This window comes from Zonotrichia albicollis, chromosome 7 (assembly GCF_047830755.1).
Source record: "Zonotrichia albicollis isolate bZonAlb1 chromosome 7, bZonAlb1.hap1, whole genome shotgun sequence".
NCBI lineage: Eukaryota > Metazoa > Chordata > Aves > Passeriformes > Passerellidae > Zonotrichia > Zonotrichia albicollis.
Genome location: NC_133825.1, coordinates 36,741,420 through 36,752,763, shown reverse-complemented (window position 1 = coordinate 36,752,763; position 11,344 = coordinate 36,741,420). Strand labels below are relative to the sequence as shown.

The following is an 11,344-nucleotide window of genomic DNA, read 5'->3' as shown; positions in this document are numbered from 1 at the left end:
GCCCCTGCGCGGGAAGCTGTGGGTGGCGGGCGGGCGTGCGGGGCTATTCTCAGCGGGCTGCGGGACTATTCCTGGCCGGTCAATATTGATTCAGCCAGCTCAGGTGCAGCAGCTCACCCTGGCAGCACCGTATTTAGGGCCCGGCAGGAGGCGAGGCGGGCGGCTGAATCGGGAGCATTGTCTGGCGGAGGAAGAGGGCAGGGAGAGGATGTGAGCTCTGTAATCTGCAGCCAGCGGCTCCCGGCTGCAGCCCGGGCGAAGGGCACACCCGGGCCTGCTGCGGCTGAGGAGCGGCCAGCACGGAACATCTGCCCTGGGGACGCGGGGACGGGGCCAGGACACGTGCAGCGGCTTCCGTCGGGAATAGGAGCATGTGAGGCACGAGGGGCAGCTGCAGCCGGGGCTCCTGCGGTTTCTGAGCCGCTGGGCACGTGTCTGCTGTGCATACAGCTACCAGCAGCCGCGGACTGGGGACAGCTGGGGACTCCAGGCACCAAAGCAGCATCCAGGCAGCTCCCTGCTTGTTCTAAGGACTTAGGATGGTCTGGACCTGCCCGGAGCTGGGGAACTCAATACAAACAGTCCTGCAAGCACCTGAGTCTGCATCAATGAGCAGAGGAGAGGGTGAGGGGCTGTTTGTCCCTGTTCACTACTCTGAAATGTGCCTGTGCTCTCTGGCAGCTCCCCAAGGCTGCATTACCAGCAAGTGTGGATAGTGCAGTAGGAGCTGCATGAGTTGCTCAAAAAACACAGTGAAAGTGCTCATGACAGAGCCCGGGCCAGGGTTTATTTCCATGGGCACAGGCAGGGGCTGAGTGAGGCTTGCCATGTTCATGCAGGGTCCAGGAGCCACTGGGGCAAGGCTGGGAGCAGCCATCTGCTCAAGGTGACAGTAGCAGCTGGGAGCACAGGGGACCCTGCCAGCCTACACCCGGCTCTCAGGAGATGCTGCTGCCCTGAGGTGCTGGGGAAGCAAGTCGGGGATGGGCAGGGCTCTGCATGGCACCAGCAGGGCATGCTGCTGTCACAACCCTGTGTTGGTGAAGTCAGTTTCACCAATCTCATCAGAGGTGCCTGAAATCCTTGATAGCCACCTGGGCAGCATTGCGTCCTGCTGCTCCCATCACTCCTCCTCCTTGCAAGAAAGAAGAAATGGGGAATGCTGCTGCACCTCTTCCACATGGCACTTTCTTCCTTCTGCAGGCCTCCATGAGGGTCCTGCTCCCAGCTCTGCTCACCAGGGTGGGCTCCACTTCCACACAGGTACAGGCCAGGAATTGGGGACCGGTAGCCAGAGTAGGATGGTACTGGCCGGGCGAAGTACAGCTGGTCCAGAGACATCCCTCCATGGAAGATGTTCTGCCAACAGAGCTCTGTGTGAGCTAGCTGTGCCTGGCCCAGGCCCGTGTGCCCACTAGCACTGGCACCAGAGCGATGCTCAGAGCTGACACACATGGTACCCACTCCACCAGGCAGCCCAAAGATCCTCTCCAGGTCTGGTGGCGTCAGGATGTCCCTGCCAATGACAGATGCCTTGAACCCCGGGGCATAGTCTTCGATGCAGTCAAACACTAGAGAAAGATGAAGGGACTCGTGCTGGGCAGCCCGGGGGATGTGGTGTGGTAGCAAACTCCTGTGCAGCCCAGGGCAGCTCTGCCCATGGGTGTTACTGGCTCTGTGTGCGCATCACGTACCTGTGTCTGCGTACGCGTTTCTGGCCTGCTCGTCCCAGCACCGCCCGCCCGCCAGCACGGACGGGGTGTACTGTGTGAACAGGGACACGACGTGGCAGCCTGGAGGGGCCAGCCCCGGGTCCAGCACTGAGGGAATGCAGAGCTCGATCATGGGCCTGGGGGAGCAGTACACCAGCTGGGCAGGCAGAAGGGCACCCAGCCACTCCACACCTCCTCCCCCAGCGTCCACAGCCATGGCTGTCCTGGCCCTTCCCCAGCACACCAAGGTGTGCCAGTACAGGCTCCTACCTGCTGGAGGGGTGCCCCTGGGCAGCCTCAGTGAATGCCTGGTGCAGGAGCTGGGTGCCCTCGCAGTTGAGGTGTATGGAGCACTGGTGGTGGGGCAGGGGCTGGCCATTGTGGGCATTGGGGGCAGCCAGGAAGCTGGGCAGCCGATCCACTGCCACTGGGCATGGGATGGGGAGATGAAGTGGGGTGCAGCCTCTTGCTGAGCCTGGCACCAGTGTTCCTCCAGCAGGGATGGCAGCTGAAGTGTCCCTGCTGGTACCTACCATTGATCTTGGTGACAGGGGAGCGTGTGTCAAGCTGCCGGATCCGCTGGACAAAATCCTTGGGCAGCTGCTCCTAGGGTGGGATACACCATGCAGAGGCTGGCTGTGAGAGGCAGTGAGAATGGGCTATTCCAACAGGCCAAGCCCCTGCCAGCCCCATGCACTCCATACCTGAGGAATGAGTTCCAGAAAGGTGATTTGGGGGGAGGCATTGGACAGCACCAGTTTGCTCCTCACCTCTGTCCCATCCTGCAGCACGACACCCCGTGCCTCCCCGGCCCTGCCCAGCAGCACGTGGCACACTGCCTGGGCATGGGTAGGGGACAGGACTTTACCAAGAGCATCCCTGCTGCCTGAGGGGATGGCCAAGCAGCTCCCCTCTCCCAGACACCCCGTACCTTGTCAGCAAAGATGTGGGCTCCCCGGGCAGTGGCTGCCTGGGCGATGGCGTGGGACAGGGCTCCCATCCCGCCTGCCACGTAGCCCCAGGCCCCACGCCGTCCCTCCAGCTCACCCATGACATGGTGCAACAGCACATACCTGAGGTAGTAAGACCTTGGATTAGCTGGGTAGTGAGGATGGTACCACAGCCCCCACAGTCCCCCCATGGGGCCATGCCACCTCATGGGATGTAAACTCAGTTACGGGGAGCATGCACCAGCCAGGACTCAGCCCAGCCTGGGGACAGAGGGGCCCAAACAGTGAAGGGATAGGTGGGGGCCACTCAGGAGAGCCACTGGCAGGGCTGGGGGCAGCCCCTTGCCCAGCACCAAGCCCTGAGGCACCATGGCAAAGTGGAGCAGGCAGTGGGAGGGAGAGGCAGGGGACAGGGCACGGGGTACTGGTGCAGCAGAGCCAAGCACAGAGCACAGCAAGGGGGGACAGTGCAGGCACGAGCCCCGGGGGGAAGGATCCCTCACCCACTGCCAGGGGTGTGTGGGCTGGCCATGGCTCCAATCACAGCATCAGTAGCCAGAGTTGCCTTCAGGGGTTCTGACTCAAACCAGTGATCCAGGATCTGGCCCAGGAGAAAGAGAGCATGCCAGGCTTGGGGTGGGGAGCTGCTGCAGCATCCTGGCAGGCAGGAGAGGCAGAGGGTGTTTCCACACCAGCACTGCCAGCACGCACCTTGGAGATGGGAGCTGTGAGCACCTCGTAATAGTGGGGCAGCTGCCGCCCCAGTGCCAGCCCTGGGGGTGGAGAGGTGGTGTGAGACCTGCACGGCTGTGCCAGGGCTGGATACTGGTGCCCAGCTGGCTTTGGAGGTCACTCAGCGGGACCAAGGTGAGCAAGCCTACCAGAGCCTGCCAGCCCAGACTGGGCTCCTGAGGAGGCTCTGCACTGCCCATCCCAGGCGCTGGCAAACACCCCTTGCTGCCGGGGTTCCCTGGCATCCCAGATGTACCTGCCTGCAGCAAAGGCTTCAGGGTTTGCAGGTTCCTGAGCTGCTGGAGCAGGGAACCCTTTCCCAGGGCAGCTGTATCCACTGGAGGGGCATCCAGCAGTGGGTCAAGGGCCAACACCATGCGCCCCATGAACGCCTCATACTCAGGATAGGCCTGGAAGGGGACAGTGGGTGGACAGCAAGGGCTGCACCATGGTGGGTGCAATGGACACGCCACCCAGGAGCATCCCTGCCACTCCAGGGGCAGGGCAGCCCCTCGTGGGTTTTGCTGTGCCAGGTGCACGCCCCTGCTGGTACCTGGGCATCCTTCTGGGAGAACTGAGCAATCTGCTGCTGAGTCTGGGCCATGTCATGTCCCAGCAGAAGGGAGCGAGGAGGGCTCCTGTCCTCCAGCAGTGGGGTGAAGGAGTAGGGGTCCCGTGGGAGCACCCGCAGACCGTGCCGCTGCAAGACAGGGATGTCCCCACTGCAGGAGCCACCCTGCAGGGACAGCCTGGCAGCAGGGTCCCCTTGCTGGCACGCTGGGAGTTGCCAGCAGCCCAGCAAAGGGCGGGTGCCAGTACCTGCAGCTCCAGATCAGCATAGATTTGTGGTCGCAGCAGGCTGAGCAGATACGATGCCCGGGAGAACTTGAACCCTGGAACATGTGGGGTGGTGGGGAATGTCCACCAGCAGGGCTGGCCAGGGGGACAAGGGGCACGCAGGGGTACCTGGCACGATCTCCTCGGTGACAGCGGCGCCGCCCAGCACGTGGCGCCTCTCCAGCACAGCCGTGCGCAGCCCTGCCCGCTGCAGGTAGGCAGCCTGTGGGGAGCACGGGGCACACTGCCATCCCTCCAGCCGGCATTGCACTGCCAACGGGAGCCCCCTCCTGCACATGGCGCCCCCTCACTAGGGAGGGCCTGTGGGCGCCCCAGCCCCATGGACACCAAAGCCCTCCGTTGCTCTCAGCGCGGACCCTTCCCAGTCCCTGCTGTCCCCTGGGGATGGAGGAGAGGCAGCACGCCACTCTAGGTACTCACTGCCACCAGCCCGTTGTGTCCTGCAAGAAGAGAGGGAGATGAGCAGAGCCCAGTGCTGGTGATGGGCCCGCAGCACAGGGCACCCTGCCGTGCCTGGGGCATGGGGCTGTCACAGCCACCCCAATAACAGGCTCTAGACACAGGGATACAGGTGACAAGGAGAATCCTCCCCCAGCCCTACAGCCCTGGCCCTAATGGTGCAGCAGAGGGGGACAGAAGCACTCAAGGTAGATGTTCCTGCAGTGCTCTGAAGCTAGGGGGCTGCAACTTGTGCCAGACCTCTGTGTGGTCCCAGGCATGAGGAGCAGTCTGGGGGTTTGTAATGCATCCAGCACGTCTGCGGTCCCCACCGAGCTGCTCCTCTGCTACCTGCCCTGAGGGGAGGGCAGATGTGGATCCCCGCCCGCAGCCCGGCTCTCGCTCCCTGGCTCTGTTACCTGCCCCGATCACCACCGCGTCGTACTCCTGCTGCAGCTGGGCCGCAGCCCCGGCATGGGCCAGACGCGCTGCTGGCGGCCGCAGGGACAGACGCGAGCCCTGCGGCCAGCGGGACGGGCAGCGCGGACCGAGCGCTCTCCGGAGCCCGTAGCGCCCGGCCATGGCCGCTCTGTCCGGCCGCCTGGACTTTGCTTCCACGGCGGAACTTTTCCCAGGGCTTCCGGGCACGGGGAGGGACGGGGGGCCAGGGCGGGGAACGCCTTGAGGAGGCGGGGAGGCTGCTCAGGACAGGGGCTCCCGCCGCTGCTGCTGCCCCAGCGAGGCGCGGACCCGGCACAGTTCAGCTGCGGGCTTGCAGCGGGGCCGGACACGAGCCCAGGGCTGAGAAGGGGCCACATCCTGCCTGGGGCTCCGCAGGTGCCAGGGGCTCCCCAGGCTGGGCTCCAGGACGGTGCTGAGCAGGCAGGCGGGGGCCTGAGAGCCCCCTGCCCCAGCTCCTGTGGTGCTCCAGGGATGAGCCAGAGGCACATGGCTGGGATGATGGGCCAAGCACGGCAGGACAGACGGAGTTTGGCCCCCCCACAGCCCTGAAAGCAGCAGAAGGGGCATTTTGGGAATGAGCATGGCTTTGAATGCTGAACTGTTGCTCAGCAGGACAAATTCCAGCTCAGCAGGATGGGGCAAAGGCCCTGTCATGGTCCAGTGCTGCCTGAATTGCTGTCCCCAGCTCCAGCGAGTGGCATGGGAGCAACAAGGGACAGTGGCTACGTGAGTCCCTTGGGGCTGGCCCCATTCCCAGCTGTACTTGAGGTTTGGAGTGCACTGAGCCCAGACGTGCCTGGGAAACACATAAGCTGCCTCGGGATTTACTCGCTGTTCCCAGCTAAGCTCAGAGCTGCAGCTAACTGGTGCCTGGGTGTGGGGAAAGTGGTGCAGGATGGGCTGCACCTCCCCAGAGCCTGCCAAACCTCTGAGGGCCCTGCACCCCACACACATTTGGGGATGAGGGGGAAGGGGGATGCACCCTAGACCATTGCTTCACTCAAGTTTGGCTACACTATCTTGATCTCTGGCCAAAGCCTGGCAGTAATGCCAAGCTAACATTATAAATCCTGCTCTGGAAATGCACTTTTCAGCAAGACAGTGATTTGCCAGCAACCTCTCGGCTCCACTCTCTGTCCCCAGAGGCTGCTGGGTGGCAGTGAAAAGCATGGGGAGCAGGAAAAGGGACAGTGCCAGCTCTGGCCAGGCTGAAGGATGGGAAGCTTGCCTGTCCCTGCCTACAGGCACAATCCACAGCATGGCACACAGACGCTGAGAAAGCAACCCAGGCTCTGGGAGCACCCACACACCCACTTTAATCCCGGCCCCAAGGCAGCTGGAGGCAGCTCAGAGCAGAGGGATGCGGGACGGCTCCCAGAGACGCCGGGCCAAGTCGTAGGCCTGCTGCACCACCAGCTCGGAGGGGATGATGCCCAGGTGCAAGGTCAGCAGCTCATAGCACTTCACTACCTCTGCCTGGTGGTTCTTGCTGTAATAACGCAGCAACTTCCTGCAGAGGAGAAGACAGGGCTTGGCAGGTACAGTGCACACAGGCAACCCCTCTCCAATGACCTTCCCTCTGTGAAGCACTTTGCAAGGACAAAGTCCCATGGACTCTGCCACCAAAGCCCACCAAAACCATGGCACCAGGCTGGGAGATGGGCTGGTGCAACTCCAGTGACACCACTGGCATCCTGGCATCACCCCCAGGGACCCGTGTGCCATCATGGCTTTGAGCCCTGGTGCCAAACCACAGGGCTCACCTGTAGTAGTCCCCTGCAAGCATCCCAATGGGAGCAGAATCATCAGACAGGACTGGTACCTCCATCACCTCCAGCTTGTAGCCCTGGGGAGAAATGATAGCAGAGGGCAGGAGCTGGGATGGCACATCGATCAGTCAGAGCTGGCTAGGCCTGCAGCCCTGCTCCCTGTCCCAGAGAAAGAGAGCTCAGCCCCTTCCTGGCCCCACATACCATCTCATTCTCAAACCAGAGGAAGTAGGAGCAGCAGTAGTCACCATCCTGCAGCATCAGTGTTGTATAGCCTTTCTGCAGGTATCGCCGGGCCAGCGTGATCAGGGACCACACCTGGGGACAAGGGACACCTGAAGCCTGAGCAGAAACCCCTCCAATTTCCACCCTCTTCTGCGGTTCCCATCCCACACCTACCCCATGAGCAGTACCTTTTTCTTGATGAAGGTGGCCAGGGGACCCTTGCCCAGCTCTGAGCTGGACTTCTCTGTCACACTGAGTGAAGGCGCCATCATTTGTCCAGCTGTGCGGTCCACATAGATGAAGTGCACCAGGCCAGGGAAGTCCTCCAGGTACGTGGGATAGGTTAAGGGTGTCCAACAACTTTGGTGCCCTTCTAAGACAGCCCCTGAGCCTTGGGAAACCACCTTTGCCCACTACATTCCTCCCCTTAATCCTGGTGCTGGGAGACAGGGTCCCACTCCCATGTCTGCTACCCCCTCAGGGACACCCCGTTGGCAGGCTGGCTCCCCAGCTGCAGGGATGGGTATGACACCATGGTGATATTGCGCCTGCTTTTCACCAGCAGGAAGTCCCGCCAGTCCAGCAGCTTCTCCCTGCCGAGAAGAGGCACGGTGAGAGGCCAGGACCCACAAGCCCCAACAGAGCTGGGTGTGGGGCAGCCCCCTGGCGATGCTGACCATCCCCCTGCACTCACCTCATCAGTTTCTGAGCACGGTCCCGCAGCCCTTGGGACAGGCTGTGGCCAGCAGAGGTCAGGAAGAGCTGGCGGTACACGGAGCAGAGCTGCCGCTTCACGTTGGCCACTGACTGCAGCAACCTGAGCCAGGGGACACAGACAGAGCTGAGCTTGGACACTGGGTCCCCAGCACTGCAGGGACAGCTGTGCTCGTCCCCAGGATGGGACAGGTCCCTGCCTGTCCCAGAGACTTTCCCTGGCTTCCTGCTACTCACTCTAGGGAGCTCCCAGGCTCATTCCGTGAAAATATCTTGTTCTTAAAGTCCAACCAGGTGTTCTGCAACTAGAAAGAGACAGGATGGTGTCAGGCTGTGGAGAAAAAAGGACAGGGTCCTCATGTCCCCACGCCCACCTGGATGTCCTGTCCACTCAGCTTCTTCACAAATTTGTCCATGCGCTGCCGCAGCTCAGCGAGGAATGGGTAGGAGCGTGCGACTCCCACCTCTGGTCCCTCTTCCAGCTTCTTCTCCAGCACCAAGAAACCATCCAGCAGTTGGTACAAGGTGATGGCCACCTGGGTCATGGGACCCTGCCAGGGAAAGGAGAGGTGGGTCAGGCAGGACCCAGTCCCACACAGCTTCCCCACCTCAGAGGCAGCTCACCTTCGTCAGCAGCACAAGGGAGATGCCTGGCCAGAGCGGGAGGCAGTGCATGGTGTGTGGCAGCAAGGGGCAGTAACCTTCCCGCAGGATGGCATCCAGAAAGATCCTTCTGGGGTTTGAAGCTTCAGGGACCAGAGGCCCCAAGGTCTGCAGCAAGTCCTCTGCCATCTGGGAAGACAGGGGAGATACTGAGTCCCCTGTGGGGATGAGGCAGCTTGCACAGAGAATGCTCTGTAGGGATGCAGCATTGCCTTGAAAGCTGCAACCAGGCAAGACAGAATCAAAAGAGTTGGAGGGGTCATGTAGCAAAAGATCAGCAGTGAGGAAAGTGCCCAGGGACCCCAAAGGAGGGGCAGAGAAGAAGAAGACTGTTGCAAAGACAAAGGTTGCAAATGCCTTAAACCAGGGCCAGTGTTGTTTGCAGTGTGTGAGGTGTTGCAGCATCCATCAGGGAAGCAGCCCAGAAAGCCCAGCGGCAGCAGAGGGAGACACTGGACTGCTCTGAGGCAGCCCCGCTCCCTCTCTGCTGTGACAGCTCGTTGTAACAATGCCCAGAGGAGATCAGAGCTGTCACAAATATGCACAACATGGGCGACATGGGGTACCCACAGCAGCAGCACAGCAAGAGAGAGTGATGAGGACCAGAATCTGCAAAAGGCACTGGGACAGGCTGGTGAGGTGTGGAGCTGGGAGGTGTTGCAGGACTCTGCGCTCACCTGGACGTCTGCAGCATCCACCTCCCCAATGCTCAGCATCTCAGCCCCCTCTGACCAGCTCTCGCTGCCTGCAGAGAAAATGGCAGGGCACCCTTCCAGCCCCCACACCAGAGCCTTGGGCCTCTGCAGGGCTGGGGGTGTGGGGCACGGCTGCTGCCCAGCTGGGCACTCACCTGTACTGTGCCCGCCTGGCGAGGGCTCAGGTGTGTAGTACACCTCAGGCACAGAGGGATCATCTGTGTCCTGCCAGCAATAACAACTGGGTCAGCATACAGCGATACAGGCAGCCCTCCCAGCAATCCCACCCTGCAACTCCTGATCTGAAGGACTCACTTGGTCATCTGAGTCCTTCTCTGCAGCTCCATGGGAGCCAGAGCCACTCACAGGGATGCTCTCACTTCTCTTGGGTCCCTGAGGGAGAACATTCCCTGCTGTGGGCTTTCAAAAAGACAGAAAACCTCCCTAAGCCCCAGCTGTCAAGGCATCACCCCATGATGGGAGCACCCTGACTTGCTGCACCCCCAGCCCTGCTCTGAAGCACCTGTGGGCCAAGCTCCTCCTCAGCACTCTGGCTGGGGTACAGGTCCTGAACCAGGAGGATGAGGACGAGCAGGTCGGCAGGGCGGATGGAGCTGGCGTTGCGGCTGCAGGACAGAGAAGGGCAGGGTCAGCTGGGAGGACACATGGCTGCCCTGGGGAGGGAGCGTGGTGGGACCGGGCACACCTGGAGTAGAAGGCCAGCAGCTTGGTGTGTACCAGGAGGAAGGCATGGCCCACTTCATCCCCACCACGCTCGGGGCTGGTGTTGATGTGCTGCACCACTTGTCGCTCCAGGAACTCAATGCACTGCTCACACAGCTGAGGATGGATCAGCCGCTCCACGGCCTGGGGTGCAGGAGGAGGGGAGGCTGCTGAGCTTCCTCAGGCCCAGCCTTGCAGTCCTAGGGGCAGGTCTGAGCTTCCATTGCTCCAGGGAGCTGCCCTAAAGTCCCCAGCCTACTGCCTTTTCCCACATCCTGGGGCTCCATGCAGCCTCCCACCCCTGGAACACCCCAAAAGTGAGAGACAGCGCAGATCACTGGTACCTCCACTGCAAAGCTCTGGTCCTCCTCCCGCAGGTGGCTGTAGGTCTCCAGCAGGCCCCGCAGCAGGCTCCACACGCGCTCCCGCTGCTCTGAATCAGCCGGCCGCAACCTGCAGCGTGACAGAGGGTAAACAGACAGCTGGCTGTCACCTCCCTGCGTGGGACTGACACACCAGAACCCAGCTCCCGGCGTGGGACTGACACACCAAAACCCAGCTGCAGCCCAGCAGGCAGGGGATGTCCCAGCTGGAGACCCCACTCCCAGCCACCGGTGCTGCATGAGGGCAGCCCAGGGCAGCCCCCCCAGCAGCCCCACATGCCAGCCTGTGCCGGGGGCTGTGCCTGCTCACTCCTTGCGGATGAGGTGCGAGTCGAGCGTGACGAGGCCACAGTGAGCCTCTACCAAGCGCCGCAGCACGAAGAGCGTCCGGCGCAGGTCGTCCTCGCTCTGCGTCCCGTCGCCGTTCACTGCGATGTACAGGCAGTCCCCGAACTGCAAACGGCAGCGGGGTCAAGCGGGGTCAAGCGGTCCCTGGTCCCCGGTGTCGCTCAGGGGTCCCGGTGCCGGTCCTACCATGTGCAGGACGTGGAGGTGCCGCCCGCCCTCGGTGGCGAAGCAGGTATAGGTGTCGGAGAGCTTCTCCAGCAGCGCGGCGCAGGAAATGATCAGGGGGGCGAAGAGGGTGTTGAGGCTGTCCTCCAGCGCCGGGCCCTGCTCCACACTCTCCCGGTCAGCGCCCACGCGCGACCGCGCACCCCGCTCCCCCTTCCCGCACCCGCGCCGCCCCGTCCCGCCCCACCTGCCCGGCGTGGGACGATCGCAGCCGGCGGAGGAAGGCGGCATCGGCCCAGTAGAAGAGCAGCTCAGCCGCGGTGCTGGCGATCAGGACGCAGCGCATGGCCCGCGGCCGGGGGGAACACCGGGACCGGGACACCGGGACAGGGCGGCTCCACCGGGACACCGGCACCGGGCGGCTCCACCCGCCCCGCGCCGCTTCCTGCTCCGCCGCGCGTGACCGCCGCGCCCACGCGCGCAGCGCCCCCGGCGGCCCGGAGCGGC

The 11,344-nt window shown here is 62.7% G+C and overlaps 2 protein-coding genes across 7 annotated transcripts; both read right to left on the bottom strand.

Annotated features, from left to right (window-relative positions):
- Nucleotides 1–918: 918 nt before the first annotated feature.
- Nucleotides 919–6,597, bottom strand: PYROXD2 (pyridine nucleotide-disulphide oxidoreductase domain 2). Of its 6 annotated transcripts, none has more exons than XM_074545064.1 (16): nt 5,110–5,451; nt 4,673–4,692; nt 4,361–4,454; nt 4,214–4,287; nt 3,948–4,094; nt 3,651–3,804; nt 3,374–3,435; nt 3,166–3,263; nt 2,644–2,785; nt 2,417–2,551; nt 2,246–2,318; nt 1,983–2,139; nt 1,695–1,849; nt 1,465–1,571; nt 1,239–1,359; nt 919–1,135 (listed from the first exon to the last, which is right to left on the bottom strand). In XM_074545064.1, the coding sequence occupies exons 1-16, from the start codon at nt 5,270–5,272 to the stop codon at nt 1,065–1,067; spliced, it is 1,773 nt and encodes a 590-aa protein (XP_074401165.1). In that variant the 5' UTR covers nt 5,273–5,451; the 3' UTR covers nt 919–1,064. The 6 variants fall into 6 exon arrangements, with proteins under 6 accessions (XP_074401165.1, XP_074401169.1, XP_074401168.1 ...); XM_074545065.1 differs by having other exon boundaries at nt 989–1,135; nt 1,454–1,571; XM_074545068.1 differs by lacking the exon at nt 5,110–5,451 and adding an exon at nt 6,467–6,597 and having other exon boundaries at nt 4,214–4,279; nt 4,361–4,692.
- HPS1 (HPS1 biogenesis of lysosomal organelles complex 3 subunit 1) lies at nt 6,500–11,317 on the bottom strand. The gene is made up of 18 exons (XM_074545063.1): nt 11,085–11,317; nt 10,859–10,996; nt 10,635–10,777; nt 10,286–10,394; nt 9,925–10,085; nt 9,742–9,844; nt 9,534–9,638; nt 9,374–9,443; nt 9,201–9,268; nt 8,485–8,652; nt 8,235–8,411; nt 8,098–8,165; nt 7,841–7,963; nt 7,675–7,739; nt 7,335–7,480; nt 7,126–7,239; nt 6,916–6,998; nt 6,500–6,662 (listed from the first exon to the last, which is right to left on the bottom strand). The coding sequence occupies exons 1-18, from the start codon at nt 11,181–11,183 to the stop codon at nt 6,500–6,502; spliced, it is 2,103 nt and encodes a 700-aa protein (XP_074401164.1). The 5' UTR covers nt 11,184–11,317.
- Nucleotides 11,318–11,344: the final 27 nt, after the last annotated feature.